Source organism: Artemia franciscana, chromosome 21 (assembly GCF_032884065.1).
Source record: "Artemia franciscana chromosome 21, ASM3288406v1, whole genome shotgun sequence".
In the NCBI taxonomy this organism is placed as follows: Eukaryota; Metazoa; Arthropoda; class Branchiopoda; order Anostraca; family Artemiidae; genus Artemia; species Artemia franciscana.
Window position 1 is genome coordinate 8,500,623 of NC_088883.1, and position 23,816 is coordinate 8,524,438.

Below are 23,816 nucleotides of genomic sequence, written 5' to 3' on the forward strand. Positions count from 1 at the left end.
CAAAACCTAATACAACTGCCACTGTAAACTGATTCTGATCTAGAGGTTTGGTTTACTTCTCCATCCAATAATGCTAAAGTCTTTTGCTGTGGTCACAGTCCTCAAATGTTTTGATTTTACTCTCAGCATCTTTTTCCACCCAGAGTGGTCCATTATGTTAAAAATCTTCTTTGAAGTAAAAGAACAGTGAAAATTAATTTTGGTGGTTGGAATGTGTTAAGTAGAAACCTACATAACCATGTATATTTGAAACATTGGTAACATTCAGGAAATCAGTTATCAATGAGAAATACCTCAATATGCAGTAGCTGAATGCAAATTAAAAAAAGAAGAAATGGGGTGAAAAATCAGCAAAAAATACACTAAAACATGAATTGTTTTTTAATTAAATTAGTTTTGCTTGATTATTTCCACGTCTCAATTTGACAGCACTGACAAAAATGTAATTCTTAGCTAAGTTTGAAACGAGCAAAATATAAATCTTGAAGACTCGATGTTACAGGTAGACTTAAGATAGGTCCTTAAGACGGGACAAAAAATGTTTTTATTTTAATATTCCTTTTATCTTAACGGACCTGTTTCTTTAATCAATTCTTTCGAAATATACATACTCACCCGCTGAGCCATCGTGATGGTCATGCAAAAAACTGATGAAATCTGACAAATCAGATTATTCCTCAAGGTAATCGAAACGTTTATCGTTTCCAAGTTTCGTCTTTTTCCAAATAGTCAATGGCGCAATGTCTGAAAAGGGCCAGAGAGGGCAAGCATGTTTTTAACTTTTTTTAGATGCAGACAGAAAAGTATCTTTCTAAATCTGAGAAGAGGGCGATTTACATCCCCCCCCCACTGACGCCCTTTCAAATAGCTGTTCTTTAATAGTTACCCAAATTGCGTCTTTGCTCCCCCACAAAATTCAATGCTGTGCTATGTATTGCTTCAAATCCCCCCAAATTTTTTCCTAATAAATATGTTTTTTAACAAGAGGTATTATTTATTTGTTGCTATTTTTTTTGGGGGGGGGGAGTTGTGTTGGGTTAATAATTTTGAATATATATTTTTTTAGCTTTATACCTTTAGCTTGGGGGTGGTGTTGGAGGCATTTGTTCCCCTTTAAAGGCCAATAAAGGAGCCAGAGCTTCGTTGGTGCACGCTAATTCTGCATCTACCCCTTCTTGAGCTTTTCTTGTGTTTGCACACCTCCAAAGCAAGGCCTAACACCAGAAAACCGTGCTAAGACGAAGGAGCGAAAACTATCCTGGCTGAACTTTCTCAAACACCTAAAGCGACCAAGCATAAAGCTGTTGGATTGGTTAAGAACACATGAGTTACAGAAGGAAATAAAACTAGGGAATACTTTGAAGTTAACAGAGAGGAAAACGGAGATAATAAAGAACTTCGAAAGAAGTTTAAAAGAGGGGTGCATTATATGTAATCAAATTGGACATTAGCTTAAGGGCTGTTCTGAAATCCTAATGAAAATAATTGTTACAAATGCGAATTGAAGCTCATGGAACAAATGGGAGTTCTTTTTAATATTTTTTTGTGATCTATGAACTAGTAAGACTAGTTAGGTTTATAAAGAAAATAAAAAGGCCAGTGAAATTCAAAAAAGGTAAATGTGTATAATAATCAGAGTCGTCAAAAAATCAAAAAATCTGAGTCGTAAGCTGGGCGGGAAAGTCCAAGTGAAAAACAAACATATTATTCAAAACTGTTAGACAAAGTCCATGGGAGGCAAAACCCTTTCTTCTTCATCATCATTTTTTTAGTACCCTTCCCCCAGAATTAAAATTCTGGATACGACCCTGGTAATAATTATGCTTTTATATGAAGTGTATGCAATATAACTTACTAAGTTTTAGCCTTATTGTAGGAATGTCAGAAGATGTATCTTTTATGAATATTCTCAGTCACTTTATATGACTGAGGATTTCATACTCTTTTCAAAGAAGCGAAGCATTTTTTTTTAAAAAAAAATTTGATTAAAAACTTTTGAATACGCTTTCATTTCAAGCTGAACCAAAGAGTAAAAATAATCTTGATTTCTGATGCCTTGGAAAAGTTTTAAAAACTAAAAATTGCAGCTTTCGGTTGTCACGACAGAGAACCTCCTTTAAATACTTGTAAGTCATTTCGTGTTAAATTCTCAGTTTTTCATTTTGTTCTAAAATTTGGATTTTTTCTGGCTGGAAAACAATATTTTCTGTTCAAAAATTTTTGAGACAAATATTTTTGCAAAAAATTCATATGTTTATTTTAATTTTTTTTTAGTCTTTGGTAATTTCTATTAGCCCGAAAAATGAAATATTTTCATACTCACTTCAAAGATTTTCTGCTTTATACTTATTAACACCACTTTTAAATTTCATCCCAAGGCCCTGGCTACACCCCTCTTCAACAACCAATAGCCACAACGTTAACCGCATACAATTAATTCTTTAGTATCACCTGTGTACGAGTATTTTATTTTTTGAAGATATAAAGCGGTATTTCATCCTTTTTTTTCTTTTGAAGATGGTATATTGTTTGGGTTTTTTTTAGACATAAATGGGTAATTCATTTTCTTTAAAAAATTAAACCACTTACACTTTTCTTTCAATATTTGATTATACTAACAAAAACAGTTAAATAAGAGCGTTTCCAACTTGAATTTTGATTAGGACATTTCGAAGGATAAAAGTTTGACTAGTTTTTTGAAGATTTAAACAGGATTTACCTGATTTAATCTGGATTTGAAGATTTGTTTTCTTTGAAGATGCTTGATCGTCTAAACAGAAAATGTTAAACATGACCATTTTCAAATAAAATTTGATTTTGACATTTTAGAGGATAAAAGTTTGACTAGTTTTTTGAAGATTTAAACAGGATTTACCTGATTTAATCTGGATTTGAAGATTTGTTTTCTTTGAAGATGCTTGATCGTCTAAACAGAAAATGTTAAACATGACCATTTTCAAATAAAATTTGATTTTGACATTTTAGAGGATAAAAGTTTGACTAGTTTTTTGAAGATTTAAACAGGATTTATCTGATTTAATCTGGATTTGAAGATTTGTTTTCTTTGAAGATGTTTGATCGTCTAAACAGAAAATGTTAAACATGACCATTTTCAAATAAAATTTGATTTTGACATTTTAGAGGATAAAAGTTTGATTAATAGTCCTTGAGTAGGCTTAAGGCTATTCACAATAAAATCTCACGAACAGTGAGATTTAGCTGGCACTAATTTAGCCAATCAGAAAACTCTAAGAAAAATCTGATTGGCTCAAGGTAACACTAGTCAAACCCTGGTACTAGTAAAATCTTATTATGAATAGACCTTCAAATATAATTCTTAGGTAAACTGGACTTTTAAATAACTTCTGACATATATTGTGAAATGATATTTTTATATTTTAGTTTATATGACTCGTTTGGCAAGAGGAGGTGGATCTAAGGCATCATATATGAAGTTGTCTCCAGAAGCAATCCCTTCGTCAAAATTGAAGCCTAAGAGCGAAGGGGTAGATATAGTCTCAACTGAAGAGCCTGTAACCCCTAAAATTAATCCTGCAAAGCAAACTAAAACCCCAAAATCCGCTGCTAAGCAGGTAGAGATTTTGAAACCGTTTCCTGATCAGATTGAAACACCCAAAGTAACGCCTATGAAGCAAGTGAAAACTCCCAAAACTACACCAAAGAGGAAGAGTGCGACGCCTAAGTTCACGCCTTCAAAACATAGTAAGATATCTTCTGATGAGGAAGAAGGGGTAGACATAACCCCAAATGAACAGCCTGAAACCCCTAAAAGTAATCCTACGAAGCAAACTAAAACCCCAAAATCCGCTACTAAGCAGGTAGAGATTTTGAAACCAACGTTCCCCGATCATATTAAAATGCCTAAAGCTATGAAGCGGGTGAAAAATCCCAAAACTACACCAACGAAGAAGAGTGCGACGCCTAAGTTTACGCCTTCAAAACAAAGTAAGATACCTTCTGATGAGGACGAAGGGGTAGACATAACCCCAACTGAACAGCCTGTAACCCCAAAAACTAATCCTTCCAAGCAAACTAAAACCCAAAAATCCGCTACTAAGAACGAAATTTCGAAACCAACACCTGTCGATCAGAGTGATATACCCGAAGCTGCTCCAGTTAATCAAGTAAATACTTCAGAAGCAGAAGCTAATGGTCTGGAAGAAGATTTAAAGCCAGTGCAGAAAGCAAGAACTCCAAAAAAAGGGAAGGTACCAGCAAAATGGGGAAACGATTATAACCGAGCAAACAAAAAGAATGTTAAATTTTTTAAAGGATCCTGTCTGAAATGTCGGAAGCAATGACACAAACTGGTTGACTGTCCTGATAATACACATAAAGAAACGTGTTTTAAATGTGGGAAACAAGGTCACAAGTACACTCAGTGCCCAACAGGAACAAGTTTTAAGTTTGCTACTTGTTTTGTTTGCAGTAAACAAGGGCATATTGCAAGGGAATGTCCAGAAAATCCTAAAGGAGTTTTCCCCCATGGAGGAAAATGTAGGAGTTGTCAAGAAGAAGGTCATATGATGGTGGATTGTCCTAAAATGAAGAGGAAATTTAAAGATGAAAATATGATGGAATCAAAACCACCCAAGAAAGTAAAAAAGGAAAAAGTTGTTAAAATGTAGAGATATGATGGTTAAAGTGTCTAGTTGTACATCTACATTATAATGTAGATGTAGAGTTGAAATGTAGAGGTATGATGAAATCAAAACTAGCCAAGGAAGTAAAAAAAGTTAAAAGTTGTTAAAACTTAGAAATATGATGGTTAAAATGTAGATTTATACCTCTATATTAAAATGTAGATGTACAGTTAAAATGCCGAGATACGATGGAATCAAAACTAGCCAATAAAGTAAAAAAAAGGAAAAAGTTGTTAAAATGTAGAGTTAGATTTTATCAACTCCAAGGCCTCTTGTGATATTTATAATTTCTTTTCTAATCGGTTTTAGGCTTTCTGGTTGATCATGTTTTGTTTTTTTTATCGCAAATTGTGATTAATCTCGCTTTGCAAATATTTACATTTCGCGATCGAATACTATGTAAAACGTAAAAAGTGTCAAAACTCAAAATTTTAAGACGCATTTGAATCTTTACAAAAATTACAGAAGAAAGGAAGAAATACAGGTTATAAATATCATTTTTTTTTCAATGTACTTCTAAATCAACTAGTTGGAAACAAAGAAATGAACACATCATTCCAAACAAGAATTGAGTAATAAACGGTAGAATTGTTGGAGTGTTTTTCAGGACAGGAGGGGGCTAAGGCTAATGATAAAAGTAGTGAAAAGCTACAATTTTCACAATAAAATATTGATTGGTTTAACAGCTAAATTGAGACAGCTGCACAAAACAGGGAGATTTCGAAAGTTATATAAAAAATTTCGGTAAACAATTTTTAAACTAGGTGTATGAAAGGATAAACGTGATCGGAATAGTAATGGTAGTGGAAACTCCTTTTTCCCCAAAACCATCGAATCAAAATTTTGAATTAGCCATTCTGTTCAGTATAGTTGAAAGGTCCAGTAACTATGTCTTTCGAGATAACCTGACCCACCCCCAACAGCCCCTGGGGGGTAGGTCCTTCAGTTATAAAATTTGCTCATTGTTTACGTATAGTATTTGTTATTGGGAGGCATACAAAAATTTTCGGGATGAGGGAACTTTGTAATCGGGTGGGTTTTTCATAAAAAGAATTTTCCGCATGGAGGGATATATCTGGGGGTGAACTTTCCAGGGGAAATTTTTCACTGGCGGGATGTGACAGAATTCCTATACGAAATTATTTTCATTTGCCATTCTTTCTCTTTGCCAACTCAATTTTGCATGTGGGGATGTTCCAGGGGAAATTTTCAGCGGGAGGATGAATTTCCGAAGTAATTAGAAAAGTATTTTCCAAATGAAAGTATGCTAGGGAAAATTTTCAGGCTGAATCGTCAGCAATTTTTTTTACAGATATGGGAGGGAATTTTCAGCGAGGATAGAACTGTCCGGAGGAAATTTTACGGGGGGGAGGGAGAGTTAAATGAGATAAACTTTCCATGGAGGAGTTTTCCTTTAAAGGAGGGAATTTTTCTGTGGAGGGTGAGTCAAATTTACCGGTATTATTTGAAAAAGATCAGAAATTAAATATGAAAAAGAAATTTTTTAAACTAAAAGTAAGGAGCAACATTAAAACTCAAAACGAAAAGAAATGATTCCGTATAAAAAGGGGTTGCCCCTTAATACCTTTCTCTTTACACTAAAGTTTAAGAACGACTCCTGAAACACAAGGACTGTTTAATTAGAAAAGAAAGCTTTTTAAAAGTGCCAAAGAATTTTGCGTGAACAGCAAGGTATTGAGGAAGAGTGCAGCCCCTTCAGACAGGGAATAATTTCTGTTCGTTTGATTTTTAGTGTTGCTCCTTGCATTCAGTTGAAAAAACTTTTAATATAATACAAAACAAAGAGCCAAAACTTACTTATTTGGCTAGACAAATTATTGAACCTTCTTGGCTTCAGTCTCTTGTCAAGGGGTCCTCGGCGTCGGGAATGACGTTCGCATCCTCCATTGACTCGGATCATTTCAGCCATAATAAGATCGTTTGGCAGAAATTTGAAACAGCCCTCAATGGTAAGACACTAACATTCATTCAGAATGGCCATTCCAAGGTTATTTATGCCCTCAAGATTCTCTGTCCTCCTGGATTTAAATCCTTTTAATGTATTTTCACTGAAGAAAAATTAAAAAAAAACACCAAATATCCTCCATCTTGGTTTTAGAAATACTCTCCTTTTGATCGTCTTGACAGAAAAAAAAAATCCCCCCATCCCACATTTTTGCGAATTAGTGATCCTGCCTCCTCAAACAAAAACAAATGTGTAATGTTTTTTTGTGTGTTTAGGCTGCATGTTGCACTACAGTTAGTTGAATCGATATAGTTGATAATTATAAATAAAATATTGGCATCGTATGGTAACCGAATATCTTTGAGATTTCAGCATACTCCTAACGGAGTAAGCATTGTTCGCAATGAAACCCCTGATTCAAAGGCATTTTGAGAGTAAGTGTAGATTCTCTTTTCATCTCAAAAGATGTCTTAACGTAACGTCTTAACGTATGTTCTAACGTCTTAACGTATCGTTTGTTCTAAAAGCAGAGTTCCTTAGAATAAATTGTCTTCAGCTGCTTCCAACTAACTGGGAAGAATCACTTTGGCATATCTTGTTTCACCGTCACCCCTTGTCCACAGAAAGAAAACAATAATAATCATTATAAATGTACAAACATTTTACCACTAAACATGCTAATATCCCTCAGGACATCAACAGAGAAGCCTTTAAGAAATGAATGGATCTCTTAGAAGAAGTCTGGCTTTAAGAGACATTGGACGCCTAAAAAAGCTTGTACGGACTAGACAACAGGGTTGGTACCTCTAGTTAATTCTTACTAGATCTTGTGAAAAGCTGGCCCACTTCGTAAGTCGAGCTGAACAAGTGTCAAATCTAGTAAAATCGATTAAACCCTAGTCAACTTTTTGAATGCGACTGCTAGTGCTAGCAACTCACCGCCATACCAAGCCACCTGAGGCCAACACAGCTACGCACGCTCCTGCTCCATTCCAGTCTATTCAAAGCCTCCCTCTTTACACCCACCCAAGAAGTTCTTATTTCCTTTAAATTTTTCTTTACGACATCTTCCTATCCGAACCGACAGCGACCTGCTTTCCGTTTAGACCTTGACAGTTGGTCGAAAAGGACAATCTTCGAAAATCTGTCATCCACAGAACGTGCTCTAGCTATCTCAACCTTTCTCTCTTTATAGGCTTAGAAAGCAGGATTGAGCCACACTATCCGTAAAGCCTTCTGTTTGATATACGGTCAATCAGTCGGGTACCTAAAATAGTCCGTAGGAAATTTCTCTGGAAAATATCTAACAGATCTTCCTCCGAATTTTCGGAATACCCATGCTTCAAAACCATATTTGACTACTTTCATCACTGCAGCTTTCGATATTCTAATCTTAGTTTGCAGACTTATCTTCCTATTCTTACAAACTTTTTTCAACCGTGAAAAAACAATGCCCTGGGCCTTTGCTATTTTACTTTTAACATCTTAACTGCACCCACCGTTTTTACTAATAACCCTACCAAGATAAGTGAAGCTGTCCACTTCCTTCTTATCCAAATGTCAACAACTTTTTCATTTCCTCTCTGTCTTTTCCTGTAACTATCCCGGTTTAGCACATTCTCAAAATGTTCTGCCCATCTCTCTTTAACTCTTTCCTCACAATTAATTGTGGTCCCGTTCCTATCTTTAACTGGGAAAAGTCCAGATTGACTACTCCTTCCCAATTTATTAGCATGATGCTCATGCCAGTATAATATTTTGCTTTTATACCATCTAGCCGCATATTCCAGACCCTCGGCAGTTTTATTCATGGCCTTCACTTCAAAGCTCATTAGTTGATATTGTAACGCTTACTCCACTTTCTTTGCATTTTCGTATTTTCGTATGATCTATTGAGCATTTTTATCTGGCAAGTTTATTCAAGTTGCAGTTTTTTCCGTATATCAGATTAATCTGATCGCTATTTCAATATTTACCTAGAAGCTTTTCTCTTGATAACCTAAATTGACGGATATTTTGTTTCGCGCTATTTCACTCCATATCTGAAATTGTAAAACACGACTACCAGAGGTTCTGTTAAATAAGAATAATCCAACCCTATCACCTTTCCCCAATAAGCACCTTTCTAAGAATTATCATAGAATTTGGTCAGGCTCAAATGGGCTAAATTTTCAGGCGTTTTCATATCAGTTCTCCTAATTCAAGTGGCGAAGTTCCCTCTTCCCCCCTTTGCCGGTCCTGTAATGTTAAAAATGAAACAATTGGCCATTGCCTATTTGAATGTAATATGCTAACATCTACACAGTTTACCCTGCAATGTAAACTGTTAGAATGCTTCAAACACCACAAAGTTTCACTATCAGCCAAAAGTCTAGCTGACTATACCAGCATACAGAGCTCAGAAATCCCTATTTATCTTCTTACATTTCAACTCCTAGAATCAAAAGATTTGCGGCAAAACATCTGAGCAGATTCAAGATAAATAAGAAATAGCCTATTAAGTAGCTCTGTCCATATCACAGAGTGAGTTAAAAGGAAAAGAGCTGAATGGTCTCGACTGAAAAGCCCCCGTCTGCTGAAAAAGAAGAACAAGGTGAAGCAGCATTTTGTGCGTACAAATTTTAGAAACTTCCTGAAAAAACTCTATTTTCCGTCTGAGAACTGGTCATGAAATGACGAGATCTCGTCAAGCACTATATCATCTTATAGATAGCAAGTCATGCCCTTTTTTATAGGTTTGTAAATATTGATGAAACAATTGATCACATTCTCTCCGAATGCCCTCGTTTCACAACTGAGAGAAATATTCTAATCAGAAAAATCGAATCACTGGGCCCGAAGATGTCCACCCCTCTCGTTTTAGGTTTTACTCATGTTAGTAAAGATAAAGAGATACAAATATTAGAGGCATTGGGAGTTTTTGTTTCTTCAACATAGATTTTCAACTGTTTGTAATTTCATTTGATTTTATTAGGTTTGTTTTGTTTTCTGCTGTCACAAGAGTGTGGTGAGAAGAGAAGATGATTTGATCTGTAGTATATATTTTTATCTTCCTTGTATTTTTTAGTTTATTTGATTTGTATATTCTTTTTTGGTTTCTATGATTTTCGTTTAATTATTGTTTGGTGACGCAGAGGGCGAGAGCCGAGCGTATTTTCTCTGCAACAACAACTACCTGAAACTTCAGAAAATTTAGAAACCTTTTGGAACTTCCCGAACCCTGATCCTAACTGCTCATTGTAAAAGTAAGGATTGCTATTATTTTTTTTTTTCGGTAAAGTTGCAGGATTGTGGCTCTCAAGAATGAGACAGGCTGAAACAAAACTATTTAGACTACTAATTGTATGGGACACCACCAGACGGCTAATTTGACAGTGCATACATAAACAAGTCTTTAAATTAGTCAGCCAGTATTATGAGCCTAGGAGCTCAGCTGGACTTCGGAAACATGTTAAGAATACAATTCTTACTCCATAATAGACCTATGCAGAATAATCATAGTTAACACATTTTGCAGGGGGAGAAACTTTATCTTCACTTCTTTCTTTGTTTTTCAAGTTTTTCTAAGAAATCCATGGGTTTCTTAGAAGAGGGTGCCTGGGGTTCAATTCTCACTGCATCAAGGTTGGATGACAAGCTTGCTACTTGTCCCTTTAAAAAGAACCAATAAGTGAAATATTGATTTAACACTTGCATTTGTGACAAATCATCCAGATTTCTGTTTCCCCCTTCAAACCCCTATGTCCCTGGATCCATTTCAAATTGAAAACAGAGCATCTGAGACATAAGATCTTTCTATAGGCCTATATCAAGTTTCATTAAGATCCAAGCACCCATTCATAAGATAAAGATACCTCAATTTTCACATTTTCCAAGATTTCTGGTTTCCCCCTCCAACTCCCCCCAATGTAACCAGAACTGGCCTGGATTTGAAATAAGAGCTCTGAAGCACAGAATCTTTCTAAAGATCAAATTTCATTAAGATCTGATACCCATTTGTAATTACAAATACCTCATTTTTTCTAATTTCTTTGAATTACCCCCCCCCCCCAACTCCCCCAAAGAGAGCAGATCTGATCCAGTTATGTCAGTCATGTATCTTGGACTTGTGCTTATTCTTCATGCCAAGTTTCATCCTGACCTCTCCACTCTAAGCATTTTCCAAGATTTTAGGTTTCCCCTCCAACTCTCCCCAATGTCACTGGATCCAATCAGGATTTAAAATAAGAGATCTGAGTTACAAGATCTTTCTAAATATGAAATTTCATTAAGATCCTATTGCTTCTTTGTAAGATAAAAATAGCTCATTTTTTTCTGATATTCAGAATTAACCCTCCCCAGTCTTAGCAACCCAACACCTGCCACCCTTTTGCCTTTGAGCGAAACTTAATTCCAGCTCTGAACTTAAGTATACAAAAACAGTGTGCTGACAGTCAAGACTTGAATATTTGAATATCTAAATTGCATATTTGGCAATCCTGCCTCTGAAGGTAGGCTACTCTGAGTCCTGCCTATTTTTCTTTTTATGGCACTTGGTATTTACTAAGTGGTATATAGTAATTTTAAATTTTGTTGGTCTGTCTGTCTGTCATTCCTGGTTTTGCTAGTTTAGGCACTACCAGATAAGCTAGGACAATGAAATTTGGCAGGTATATCAGCAACTGGACCAGATTAAATTAGAAATTGTTGTTTCCCTGATTCAACCATCTGGGGGAGAATGGGGGGATGGTTAATTCAGAAAAATTAGAAAAAATGAGATATTTTTAACTTATGAATGGCTAATTGGATCTTAATGAAATTTGATATTTAGAAGGATATTGTGTCTCAGATCTCTTAATTCAAATCCCAACCAGATTTAGTGATATTAGGGAGAGTTCAAGGGGGAAACCTAAAATCTTGGAAAACATGTAGAGTAGAGAGATCAGGATGAAACTTGGTGGAAAAAATAATCACAAGTCCTCAATACATGATTGACATAACTGAAATAGATATGCTCTCTTTGGGAGACTTGGGGGGGGGGAGGAGGATTAATTCTGAATATTAGAAAAAATGAGGTATTTTTAACTTACAAAGGAGTGATAGGATCTTAATGAAATTTCATATTTAGAAGGATCTTGTAACTCAGATCTCTTATTTCAAATCCTTATTGGATCCAGTGACATTGGGGAGAGTTGGAGAGGGAAACCTAAAATCTTGGAAAATGCTTAGAGTAGAGATATCAGGATGAAACTTGGTGTGAAGAATAAGCACAAGTCCAAGATACATGACTGACATAAGCAGACCAGATCTGCTCTCTTTGTGGGAGTTGGAGGGGGGTGTAATCCAGAAAAATTAGAGCGAATGAGGTATCTGTAACTTAAAAATGGGTATCAGATCTTAATGAAATTTGATATTTAGAAAGATCTTGTGCTTCAGAGCTCTTATTTTGAATTCAGACCAGATCCGGTGACATTAGGGGGAGTTGGAGGGGGAAACCAGAAATCTTGGAAAATGTGAAAATTGAGGTATCTTTATCTTATGAATGGGTGATTGGATCTTAATGAAACTTGATATATAGAAAGATCTTATGTCTCAGATGCTCCATTTTCATTTTAAATCAGATCCAGGGACATGGGGGTTTGGAGGGGGAAACAGAAATTTTAATGATTTGTCACAAATGCAAGTGTTGAATCAACATTTCACTTGCTGGTTCTTTTTTAAAGAAGTGGCTTCATCTGGCTTGTCATTATTTAGTGGATTAATTCATGGTAATGCTTCTGATTCATTTCTACTTGAGACGGGTGGCTAGACTAGCCTCTTATCATTGGATGCGGAGGCTAGTTGGCTCAGCCTTGGCAATTCTCTCTAATAGGAACATGAGCTGGGGTGTTTTGAGGATGGAGTCTTGTGGGGCGTGCTTGTTGTTTTGGGTAGGTTGGGTCTTCTTTGAGTGAATGTATTGGGTGGTTTCATAAAGGGTTTAGTTTGGTGTGATTGGGCTGCATTTGCTTTTAGAGTTGCAAATGGGTAAGGTATAGTGTTTTCTGTTGCTATTTTGAGTGTTAGAGCTTGCTTTTTATGTGCAGGGTATAGTGTTTTACTAGAAGAATCACGAGGGCCTTTGCAGTTTATACATGTAGGACGATCACTTTTACAATTTGGCATTCCTTTGGGATGGGAACTTTTACATTTACTGCAGGTTTGTAAGATTTCCCTGTATTTGTTAGTTATCTGTCTTAGTTGGCACTGGATTGGTCTTGGCTTGTAGGGCTTGTGAGGCTTCATTTGTCCAAAGAGGAATATCTGGCCTGGGATGTTGTTTTTTTCCTCTGAGTGTGAATAAGAAAGATTTGCTTGGCTTTTGGCCATTAGCATCTAGTTTGCCCAGTTGGGTGATATGTGCAACTGGGATTGGGTTGGGGTTACCAGTTCTGTTGGAGTACCCTTCCATTAGCTCCTGAATACTATTTCTGGAGGCATGTTATGCACAATTATTTTAGTTGGGTAGTGGTTTGGGGCCCATACAAAAGACTTTATTAGGATGTTAAAAGGGGTTTTCAGTTAAGTATTAAGTCTGCTGATTTAGAATCTTGGAGAGCTATTAGGAGAGATCCATCACAGTTAATGTTTAAAGAAAACATTATTTTTAACAATTTGAAGATTGCAACCTCTATTAGAGTTATATTATATATCTCAAAGGGGGTACCAGGAGAAATTTTTAACCATATTCTGACGTTTTGTGAAGAAGGAGTTGGAGCAAGGGGAGGGGACTTATTTTTGATTTGGAAGATTTTTTTCCCTTTTTTTGGAGCTCCTAGAAAGGACCTCTTGAAAGTCATTTTTATTTTCATCATAGATAATTACGAACGCCCCCACCTCCACCATTCTGTTATCCATTAAATTTGACCCATCAAATGAGCTTTGAGATAGTGAGCTTGACAAGCCAAGATGTGGAACATTTTTGGTAGTATTTGGGTAGGGTCCTGGGGGACTTTTTTGGGGGTTGTTCTATGAATTGCGCCCTTTTCATTGAATTTCTCTTCCCCCATGAAATATTCCTCCAAGGAAATATCCTTCCATATAGCCCCCTCCCCTGAACCTCACACCCAAACCAAAAAAATCCCCCTGATAACGTCGGTACACTTCCCAGTAACCATTACTGTATGTAAACATTGGTCAAAGTTTGTAACTTGCAGCCCCTCCCCCAGGGACTGTGGGGGGTAAGTCATCCCCAAAGACATAGTTATTATGGTTTTCGACTATGCGGAACAAAATGACTATCTCAAAATTTTGATCCGTTGACTTTTGGGAAAAAATGAGCGTGGGAGGGGGCCAAGGTGCCCTCCAATTTTTTTGGTCACTTAAAAAGGGCACTAGAACTTTTCATTTCCGTTAGAATGAGCCCTTTTGCAACACAAAAAAAAAAAAAAAAAATAAACACGCACCCGTGATTTGTCTTCTGGCAAAAAATACGAAATTCCACATTTTTGTAGATTGGACCTTGAAATTTTTTCTATAGGGTTCTCTGATACGCTGAATGCGATGGTGTAATTTTCCGTTGAGATCCTATGACTTTTAGGGGGTGTTACCCCCTATTTTCCAAAATAAGGCAAATTTTCTCAGGCTCGTAACTTTTGATGACAAAGACTAAATTTGATGAAACTTATATATTTAAAATTAGCATAAAAATCCGATTCTTTTGATATATCTTTTAGCATCGAAGTTCCGTTTTTTAGAGTTTCGTTTACTATTGAGCCGGGTCGCTCCTTACTACAGTTCGTTACCACGAACTGTTTGATAAAAGAAAGGTTGAGATGGCTAGGCCACGTTCTACGGATGAAGGATGACAGATTACCGAAAATTGTCCTTTTTGGCCAACCGTCTGGGGCTACACGGAAAGCAGGTCGTCCTTGTCTGGGTTGGGAGGATGTCATAAATAAAGATTTAAAGGAAATGGGAACTTCCTGGGAGGGTGTAAAGAGGGAGGCTTTAAATAGATTAGGTTGGAGGAGGAGCGTGCGTAGCTGTGTTGGCCTCAGGCGGCTTGGTGCTGCAGTGAGTTATTAGTAGTAGTAGTTGTAGTCTATCATGTATAAGCTTCTTATTTTTTTTCTATTTTTTATACTGCAATCATTTGTTTTTTAAGGTATTTTTATCTTTTTATATTATTTTCTACTATGAATTTACTCTTAAATACAGGTTATTTCTGTATTATTCCTCAGCATTTGATGTCTTAATTAGAAGTGTCATTCGTTATCATATTTTCATTTCATCTCAAATATAAATGCAAAGGGCAGTATGGACTAAAAATCATTGTTAGGGTAGTACTTATTTAAAACCCTTAATACCTTGGGATTTACTTTTTGCTATTACTGTTATAAAAAATAAAACACACTTTTCAAAATACAAATCGTTTTCAGTAAAGCACAAATGAAATCGTGGCCTTTATGTAGTTTAAAAGGACAGCAATATCAGCTTTTATTTGTGATGATTTCTGCTTGTTTTAAGTTTGACTCGGTTGCTTGTTTTAATTTCTGTCTTTTTTAAGTGTGGCTTATTATGTTACTTTGTTTCCACTTTTTATATTTTTCTTTATTCTTCTTTTATATGTTTTAGTCTTTTCAAGGCTTTAGGTACCCTTCCCCCACAAAAGATACATTCACTCCCCTCAGAAACCAATAAGGAGCTGGGAACAATTGTGAATACCCCACTGTCTGACACTATGGCCTCAGAAAATTGAAGGCTAGGTATATAGCTTCTTGATAGTTTTGAACTGATTTGGTATTTCAGAATTTTCACTCAATAGCATGTTGGCCCAAGTTGATGCAAAAATATTTTTTGCAATTTTCTGTGGCATGACCTGCAACTGGTAGGCTACGTAAATAGCTTTTGATAGCTCTAAATCAACTGGCTATCTCATTAGAATTTCTATTGTGCAGTACAAAATGTCAGTTTGCTGTGATACAATATATTTTCTTAATTAAAAAAGCACTATAAATTTGAGTTTCTATTAGAGTAAGCCCTTTCCCAATTTTCTATACAAATAAATAAAAAAATAAAAATGTGTTGTTAACTCATGTTCTCACAAAAATCCAAGACCCTGTAAGAGCCTTGGAATATCTCCTTTGAACAAAATAGGAATTAGGACATGTTAAATTTGATGATTTGCTAAGACTGGGAATAAGTGAAGTTGAAGAGGTGATGTTGGGCTAGAAGAAAGTTGATCAAGTGAACAAAGATTTTAAAAGGGGGATAGCCAAGGCCCAAGATTATTTTTTTCACAGTTGAAAAAGTTTGGAAGAATATGAAGGTAAGTCTGCAAAACAAGAATAGAATATTGCACCACCAATTTGTGTGCAAACATATGTACACAAGATCATAAATACACAACAGCAACACTTTAAGAACTTTATATTAATATGTCTCGGGAATATTTATCTCCATTTATCAGTTTGATTCTTTCTCGCAACTCTACTTTTTAAAACAATAAAAAACTTTAGCGTAAGGAGCGGGGTGTCGAGGAGGAAAAGCCCCTTTCATATACGGAGTAATTTCTGTTCGTTTTAAGTTTTAATGTCGCTCCTTACTTTAATTTAAAAAAACTTGTTTTTTTTATTTAATTATAGCCCCAGAAAGCGGGATTGAACCACACTTTTCATACAACCTACTGTTTGAAATACGGTCAGTCAGCCGGGTACCCAGAACAATCCGTGGGCAATTTCTCTGGAAAACATCTAGTAAATTTTCATCTGCTTTTCGGAGTGCCCATGCTTCAGAGCCATATTTGACCACTGTCATCACTGTAGCTTCCAATATTCTAATCTTGGTTTGTAGACTTATCTTTCTATTCTTCCAAACTTTTTTTTAACTGTGAAAAAACACCCTGGGCCTTAGCTATTCTACTTTTAACATCTTCACTGCTCCCACCATCTTTACTAATAATACTACCAAGTTATCTGAAGCTCCCAACCTGATCAATCTTTTCGTTACCTAATGTCACCTGTTCATCTTCACTTATTCCTAGCCTTAGTGACTTAGTCTTCTTAACGTTAATTTTCAAGCCTATTTTAGCACCCTGAACTCGTAAAACCTCTAAAAATTCATTCATTTTGCTCACACTTTCATCTAATATGCTTAAATCATCAGCATAATCTAAGTCCAGGAGCGTTCTTCCTCCCCATTTGTTTCCATGGTCTCCAATTGCCTTTCCTGTGCTCCTTAAGACGAAGTCCATCAAAATGATCCATATAAAGGGGGATAGAACACAACCCTGCTTAACTCCTGATTTAATACAAAACCAGTTGCTAACCTCATTTCCTACCTTCACGGCAGTAGTATTATTCTCGTACATAGCGCAAATCACTTTAATGTATTTTTCAGGTATACCATATAACGACAAGACCTTTGTTCACGCTGTTCTATCAACATAATCGAAAGCTTGCTCATAATCGATAAAACTGAAGACCAAGGATGTTTGACAACGAAGGGACTTCTCAATTATTAACCTAAGAGTGAAAACATGGTCGACACATCCTCTACCTTTTCTAAAACTGCATTGTTCTTCCCTTAAAACTTTGTCTCCAGCATGTCTCAGTCTAAAAAGTATCATATTACTCAGTAAATTGCTACCTACAGAGACCAGACTAATGCCTCGATAATTACGACACTCACTCTTGTCACCTTTCTTATACAGTGGTTTAATTAATGTTTTCCTAAAATCATTGGGTACTTCCCCTTTTTCAAAAATCATATTCATAATCTTCAGTAGCTTATTCCTAACCTCAGAGCCACCATATTTAAGAAACTCATTAATCATACTATGGCCTTATTATTTTTTAATCCTTTTAGTACTGTCGCTAATTCTTCCTCACTAAACAAATCTTCCTTCACTTTCAAGGTATCACAAACTTTTTCATTTTCATCTATATCTTTTCCTGCAACTGTATCTCGGTTTAGCACATTCTCAAAATGTTCCACCCATCTTTCTTTCACTTTTTCCTTATCACTAATTGTGGCCCCATTTCTATCTTTAACTGGGACTAGTCCGGATTGGCTACTCCCTTTCAATTTATTAACATGCCAGTATAATATTTTACTATTATGCCGTCTAGCCGCATCTTCCAGATCCTCAGCAATTTTATCCATCGTCTCCACTTCACATCTCCTTAATTCATATTTTAATGCTTTCTCCACTTTCTTTACATTCCTTTTGTTTTCATACGACCTATCACTCAGATAATTCTTATACAAACCCCTTCTACTCTCTATTAAACCTAAAGCTTTTCACTAATATTCCTAGTTGCAGTCTTAGCACTCTTCCCTAGGACACCATCAGCAACTTCACAAATTGTTTTTCTGAAATTATTCCATCCGTCTTCCACATTATCAAATTTTAAACTCTCAAGTTTAGTACTCAACTGTTACTGGAATTTTTTTCTCAAATTTTCATCCTGAAGTCTACCAACATCATAACTTTCCGGCAGGGAGTTACCCTTCCGAAATTTCAGCTTTAAATTAACCTTACACCTGATCCTGCTATCCTGATGCCTTGATCCTGCTAGTCTTCTGTTTACAATAACATAATCAATAAGGTTTGCTGTCTTACCATCACGTGAATACCATGTCAACTTATAGGCCATTTTGTGACCAAACACCGTATTGGTTATAACTAGGCTGTTATACCTACAAATATGCAAAAGCCTATAGCCATTACTGTTTCTTTTCCTACATCAAATTTACCTAGGCTAGGATACCATCTATCCCTATTTCTACCAACCTGGGCATTAAAATCTCTTAGCAAAAACACCATATTTCTACCTGGTACCCTGTCTATTTGCTCCTGTAACTGTAAGTAAAATTCATCTGAATCACTAGTATCTCCATCAGTTGGTTCAATGGGGGCATATACTACTATAACTGATACCCTAAACTTTTTAGTCATAAAATGAGCAATTAGTATTCTATTATTAATACCTTCCCAGCCTAAACAAGACTTAGCAGCTTCCTTATTCATCATGAGCCCTACTCCCTGTCTACGTACCCCATCCTTCCTGCCTGAGTAAACAAATTCTATGTCACCTAATTTCATGCTTCCTACCCCTGGGATATGAGTTTCTGAAACTCCTAATAAATCCAGTTCAAACCGTCTGAATTCGTTAGTCAAAATGTCGATGCGATATTCATTTTTTAACGTCGTAACATTCCAAGTTCCGATTTTCATGTTCTTTAAATCTTTGAAATTATTTTGGCCTCAAGAAAAGCAGTGATCCCGGATACCAGTGCAGGATGGGGACCAACATGTCTTCTCAAGTCTACACCGAAGCGCTTAAGCCGGCTTAGAACCGGACAGCAAGAAGTCCCTGGGACCTCCAGTAAGTTGGAGGCTTTGTGCAATCCTGGGCCCATCTTGGTCACAACATGGTTTTCAGCACTTGGCGATGCTCTTCTATCAACACGAGTCGAAATCCTGCACAGACAGTCCCAAGCCTATTACCTCCGACTCATTATATATTCATGCCTACAAATATTATGCTACTACGGGGAGGCAGCCGATAGTAGATAAATTAGCTAGGAAGAGGTTTTTCAGCCCGAAAACGCCCATCAAAACAAACCAAGCCCAGAAAAATATCCAATAATCAGAATCCCATACGAGTGCTGTGTACTGATATATATATATATATATATATATATATATATATATATATATATATATATATATATATATATATATATATATATATATATATATATATATATATATAGTGTATAAACAACTACAAATAGAGAAGCAGAGTACTTTTAAAGTTGTGACTGCAATTTTGTGTTCTTTTTTACTGTCTCAAAATTTGACACAACTTTAATTAGTGAAAAAAGAGAGGGTTATTTGGCCTCCTTCCCAAGATTCTCTTCAGGAATTGTTGGATTGGCCTCTGAAATACATTACAAAATAAACTAATGATATTAAAGTATACGATTTATCATGGAAGTATCAGACAGCAATCTCTCCATTCCTCTTCTGTTTATACATAGACATTAGTTCTTTCCCCTTCAAGTATCAAAAATCGTGTCAAAAATGAGAGTAAGACCAAGAAAAATTTTGTTGTTTTTTTAAAGGAAAAAACTACGAAAAAGATCTACCAACTAGATGGCTCAATTTTTCCTTCTACATATATATATATATATATATATATATATATATATATATATATATATATATATATATATATATATATATATATATATATATATATATATATATATATATATATATATATGATATTGCTATATAAATTGAACCTTTAAATGTTAATGATTGTTTTTATGCTACTGAACTAAATGAAGCAAGGGACGATATATTTTTTAAAGACAATATTTGTAGATTATTAATGTTATGATATCCTTTGATCAAAGTATGTTTTTTTTAAAAACTTCAATTTTTTCTGTAATATTCCAAATTTTTCCTAGGCAACATGACTCTTTTTGCTAGAGGTGCTAAATCTAAAACTTCAAATAAAAAGGTGCCCCAAGAAGCAATCCCTGGCTCAAAACTGAAGCCTAACAAAAGACAAAAAGAAGAAGAAGAAGACGATTCTGAAGGCATGGACGAAGAGGAAGATGAAGAAGTTAGTAACCATGGCTCTGATGAAGAAGGTGAAAGTGAAGTAGGGGAAGGCGAAGATGAAGAAGCTGAGGATGAGATGGAGGGTGAGGAAGGAAGTGGTGAAGACGAAGAAGAAAGTGGAGAAGATGAAGAAGAAAATGGAGATAATGAAGTTACAAAGAACACCCTAGTTCAAGAAGAAGGTAAAGCTAAAGTTAATGGTGTAGCTCAAAAGAAGTTTAAAAAAGAGTTTAAGAGGAAGTGTTTTAAATGCAGACAAGTTGGACATAAGGCTTCTGTCTGTGCTGATAATCCAAATCGAAATAAATGCTTCAGTTGTGGAAAGGAAGGCCACAAATCCAAAGAGTGCGCCACAGGAAATGGTCACAAATTTATCACCTGTTTTGTTTGTAGTGAAAACGGACATTTTGCTAGAGAGTGTCCTGAAATTACTAAAAAAGGCGACAAACACATACCCTCTGTGTCAGCCAAGGGGAAGGTTGGAAGAAAGAGGAAAGCGGAACAAGAAAATACGGCAAAATCAGCACTAAACAAGAAATCAAAAAAAGGAAAAGTTGTTAAAACTTAGAAGTGGAACACATTTCTGTATTTTTTTTATGGTAATAGAGCTATTATTTTAATTAACAATATTCGTTGAATAAATATTTCTCTGTAATATATACTATTGTGTAGAATTTTTAACAGTTTGGGAATGTTAGCTTATTAGTTAGTATAAGCGCCTCTGGATAAAATAACCAGTTAAAAAAAAATGAATTCAAATCGGAATAATTAACAAATTTTAGATTAAATAAATAAATAAAAACATAGATTATTTGTTAATTGTTTATTATTAAATATTAAACAAGGTTAAATAAAAAAAAACTGAAATGAATTAAAACACATATTTTTAGGATTTAAGGAATCTTTCTTTTATGTTTTTTGATAATTGTCAACCCTATTCTGACTTAAAGGAGTTTTGGAACCATTTGAAGTTTTTTTATTATAAATAATGTTGCTTTATATTCTAAGTTGGCTTAACCATAATCAATTTAGATCAAAGTTGGGTCTTGTGGTCTAAAATTAATTTGCATCTACTTGAGTTTATAGAACAGAAAAAAACAATATGTAGGATGGTGTCAAATAAAATCTCATTCATTGAAAGTAAAGCTTTTGTTAATATTACTGTTTAGCTTTCTCTTTGTTGCTAATATTTGATTTTTTCTTAATTTATTCCTAATTGTAGTGGAGTTTTTAGTACTTTTAAGAAAGCTTCTTATTGTTCGAATTAAACTACCCTTGTGTTTCAGGAGTTTTTCTTAAAAAAACTTAGACAAAAAGTCAGATTTAAGTTTGATTGTTACTCTTTACTTTTAGCTTAAAAAACTTGCTTTTATGTTTAATCTAATTAAAAATGCACTTTGAACATGCTAAGTTGTCAGCAAAAAATAGGGAAGTTTAAAATTTATAAATGATTGAAAAAAACAATGAGAGCTTTAACTCATCGATTTTAATTAAATTTTCGATTTCAATTAAAATTTTTTCATGATTTTCGATTCTATATAAAATCGAATAGTTGTGAGCATCAAGCCATGGCTAATTGTATAAAAAGCCAAGACATTTAGTCCAACTGAGTGAGAGCTAAATCTGGCATTAATCCCCATATTATTATGATTATTTAAAAATGATGTTAGTTCATTTGTTAATAGATAAGTCCGTCTATTATCCGTCCATGCGTCCCTAGGGCAGAAGAACTAAGGTTGTATTGCACTTCTTCCAAGAAAATCTCTCCGCATTACTATCGATTTCAATATCGAATTTGAATTAAACATTCTTAAGTGATTTTTCTTTTACACCGATCCAGCATGCAAATATGTATTTCTAGATCCTTGGGTTGATAAAAGGGAATGACTACAAAACTTTAAAGAATATCATCCTATTTTTTTGATTTACATGCTTACCAAGAAATTGAAATTAATCAGTTTTGCTACTGCCAAGTTTTCAGAAAAGGTTGATTTGAGCTGAATTACGAATTGGTTTCGTGCGACAAAATTATCTTAAAAGTTAAGAGGATAAAAAAGCTATCTTAGTTGGTTATTGAAGGATAAGGAAATTGAGGATTTAAAGGCTTCTTCCAAAAGATGTAAATAGCGATTGTTAGAAGTTGTAGTGTGGCTTACTCTTGCCATCCTCTGCAATAAAAATAACAACAAATTTACGGATTGTGGAAGTCACAAAATATATCCTGTTAGGATTTTTTCCCTGTGCAAGATTTTAGTATATTATTTTTTCCATGGAAGATTCCCAAGGTTACAATCTTTAAACGAAAGATTACAATTATGCTATTATTCTACAGCTGAGACCCAGAAAATGTTGCATATCACGCTTCGTGCAACACATGCTTCTCTCTTCGAACGGTCCTCTCTCAGGGTGGCAAATGTGGTCCACCAGTTTTACGGTTATTTTAAAAATAGAACGCATAAGTCTTGCTGTTTTGGACCTCAAGTCCACAGTTCTCAAAATGTAATTTACTCAGAAGAGACTATTGAATGCAGAAAAAGCATAAAAAAAGGTATCTAGTGATGTATTCTCTATCATAGTAGCTAAATTATGTGAAACTGTAATATTTAACAACAATCTGCCCGAATAAAGTTTTATTGAAGTGTTTAAAGTTGCATAGCTGCAATTGTTCCCATAGGCTTACCTTACAGATGAAATATTCCTGGCCTGATCAAAAGCAACATATAAATAATTAGCTGAGTGTACTTCACATAATTAATAACAAGAGGTTAAGCATGTTAAGCATTCTTCAACTGGCCTACGTTAGTGATGGAGTGAATCGGGCATCGGTTTTAGAGTGTTCAATTTGATGGCAACATTCCGAAACGAATAGTTGAAAAGGAACGGTCGTAGAAAACCCACAGAGACCCTTTAGATCAGAAAAGAAGAGATAGAGAAGTCGCGAGGCATTAGTGTCTTTACAGCAGTGAACAGTGAGACTCCTAATCTCGGGCATCGAGGAAAATTGCAGATGGGGCAAATTTATTGAATTTGTACCAGTTCGGTAAAATTTTACTGACTCTCCGCCTTAAAGAAAGTTGCATAGACATACAGGTCGGAGGAAAATTGAATGTGGCACAGTTGTACCACCCATTGCAACACTGGACCCAGCTTTACCTACTTACTGAACTAAATTTTTGAATAGGCTTTGCAGTCTTTATAGATTGATGAATATGTGGAAATAGGAATATTTACTATTCTTAAGTACGTTAGATCATTCTGTAAGAAAAAATGAAGTGACATCTTCAATTCTGTCTTGTAAATGAATAGATCTGAAGCTATTGAATCCGAAGATTTACGTATCTTCATTATGGCTTTTTCAGGCAAAGACGCCCGTGCTTTTTTACTTTTTCAGGCAACCTCAGTCTCCATTTTTTTATTCATTTATTTATTTTTTCTTCACATACAAAACCAAAACACATATTTTAAAAAATACTGCCGCACTAAGAAAAACAAAATTATTACGTTTTAAGGCTCAAAAAGGTAAATCGGGTGCATTTGATGTGACTTTAACCATCTTGGAGTTTTTGTTCAAATTAAAATTGCATGA

General features: G+C 35.1%; 1 protein-coding gene across 1 annotated transcript; it reads left to right on the top strand.

Moving 5' to 3' along the window:
- Positions 1 to 11,089: 11,089 nt before the first annotated feature.
- Positions 11,090 to 20,885, top strand: LOC136040793 (DNA-binding protein HEXBP-like). The gene is made up of 2 exons (XM_065725124.1): positions 11,090 to 11,120; positions 20,074 to 20,885. Exon 2 carries the CDS (start codon positions 20,079 to 20,081, stop codon positions 20,796 to 20,798), a length of 720 nt encoding a protein of 239 aa, XP_065581196.1. The 5' UTR covers positions 11,090 to 11,120; positions 20,074 to 20,078; the 3' UTR covers positions 20,799 to 20,885.
- The last annotated feature ends 2,931 nt before the right edge of the window (positions 20,886 to 23,816 follow it).

Coding starts and splice junctions, on each gene's coding strand:
- LOC136040793 (XM_065725124.1), top strand. CDS start 20,079: ATGACTCTTTTTGCTAGAGGTGCTAAATCTAAAACTTCAAATAAAAAG.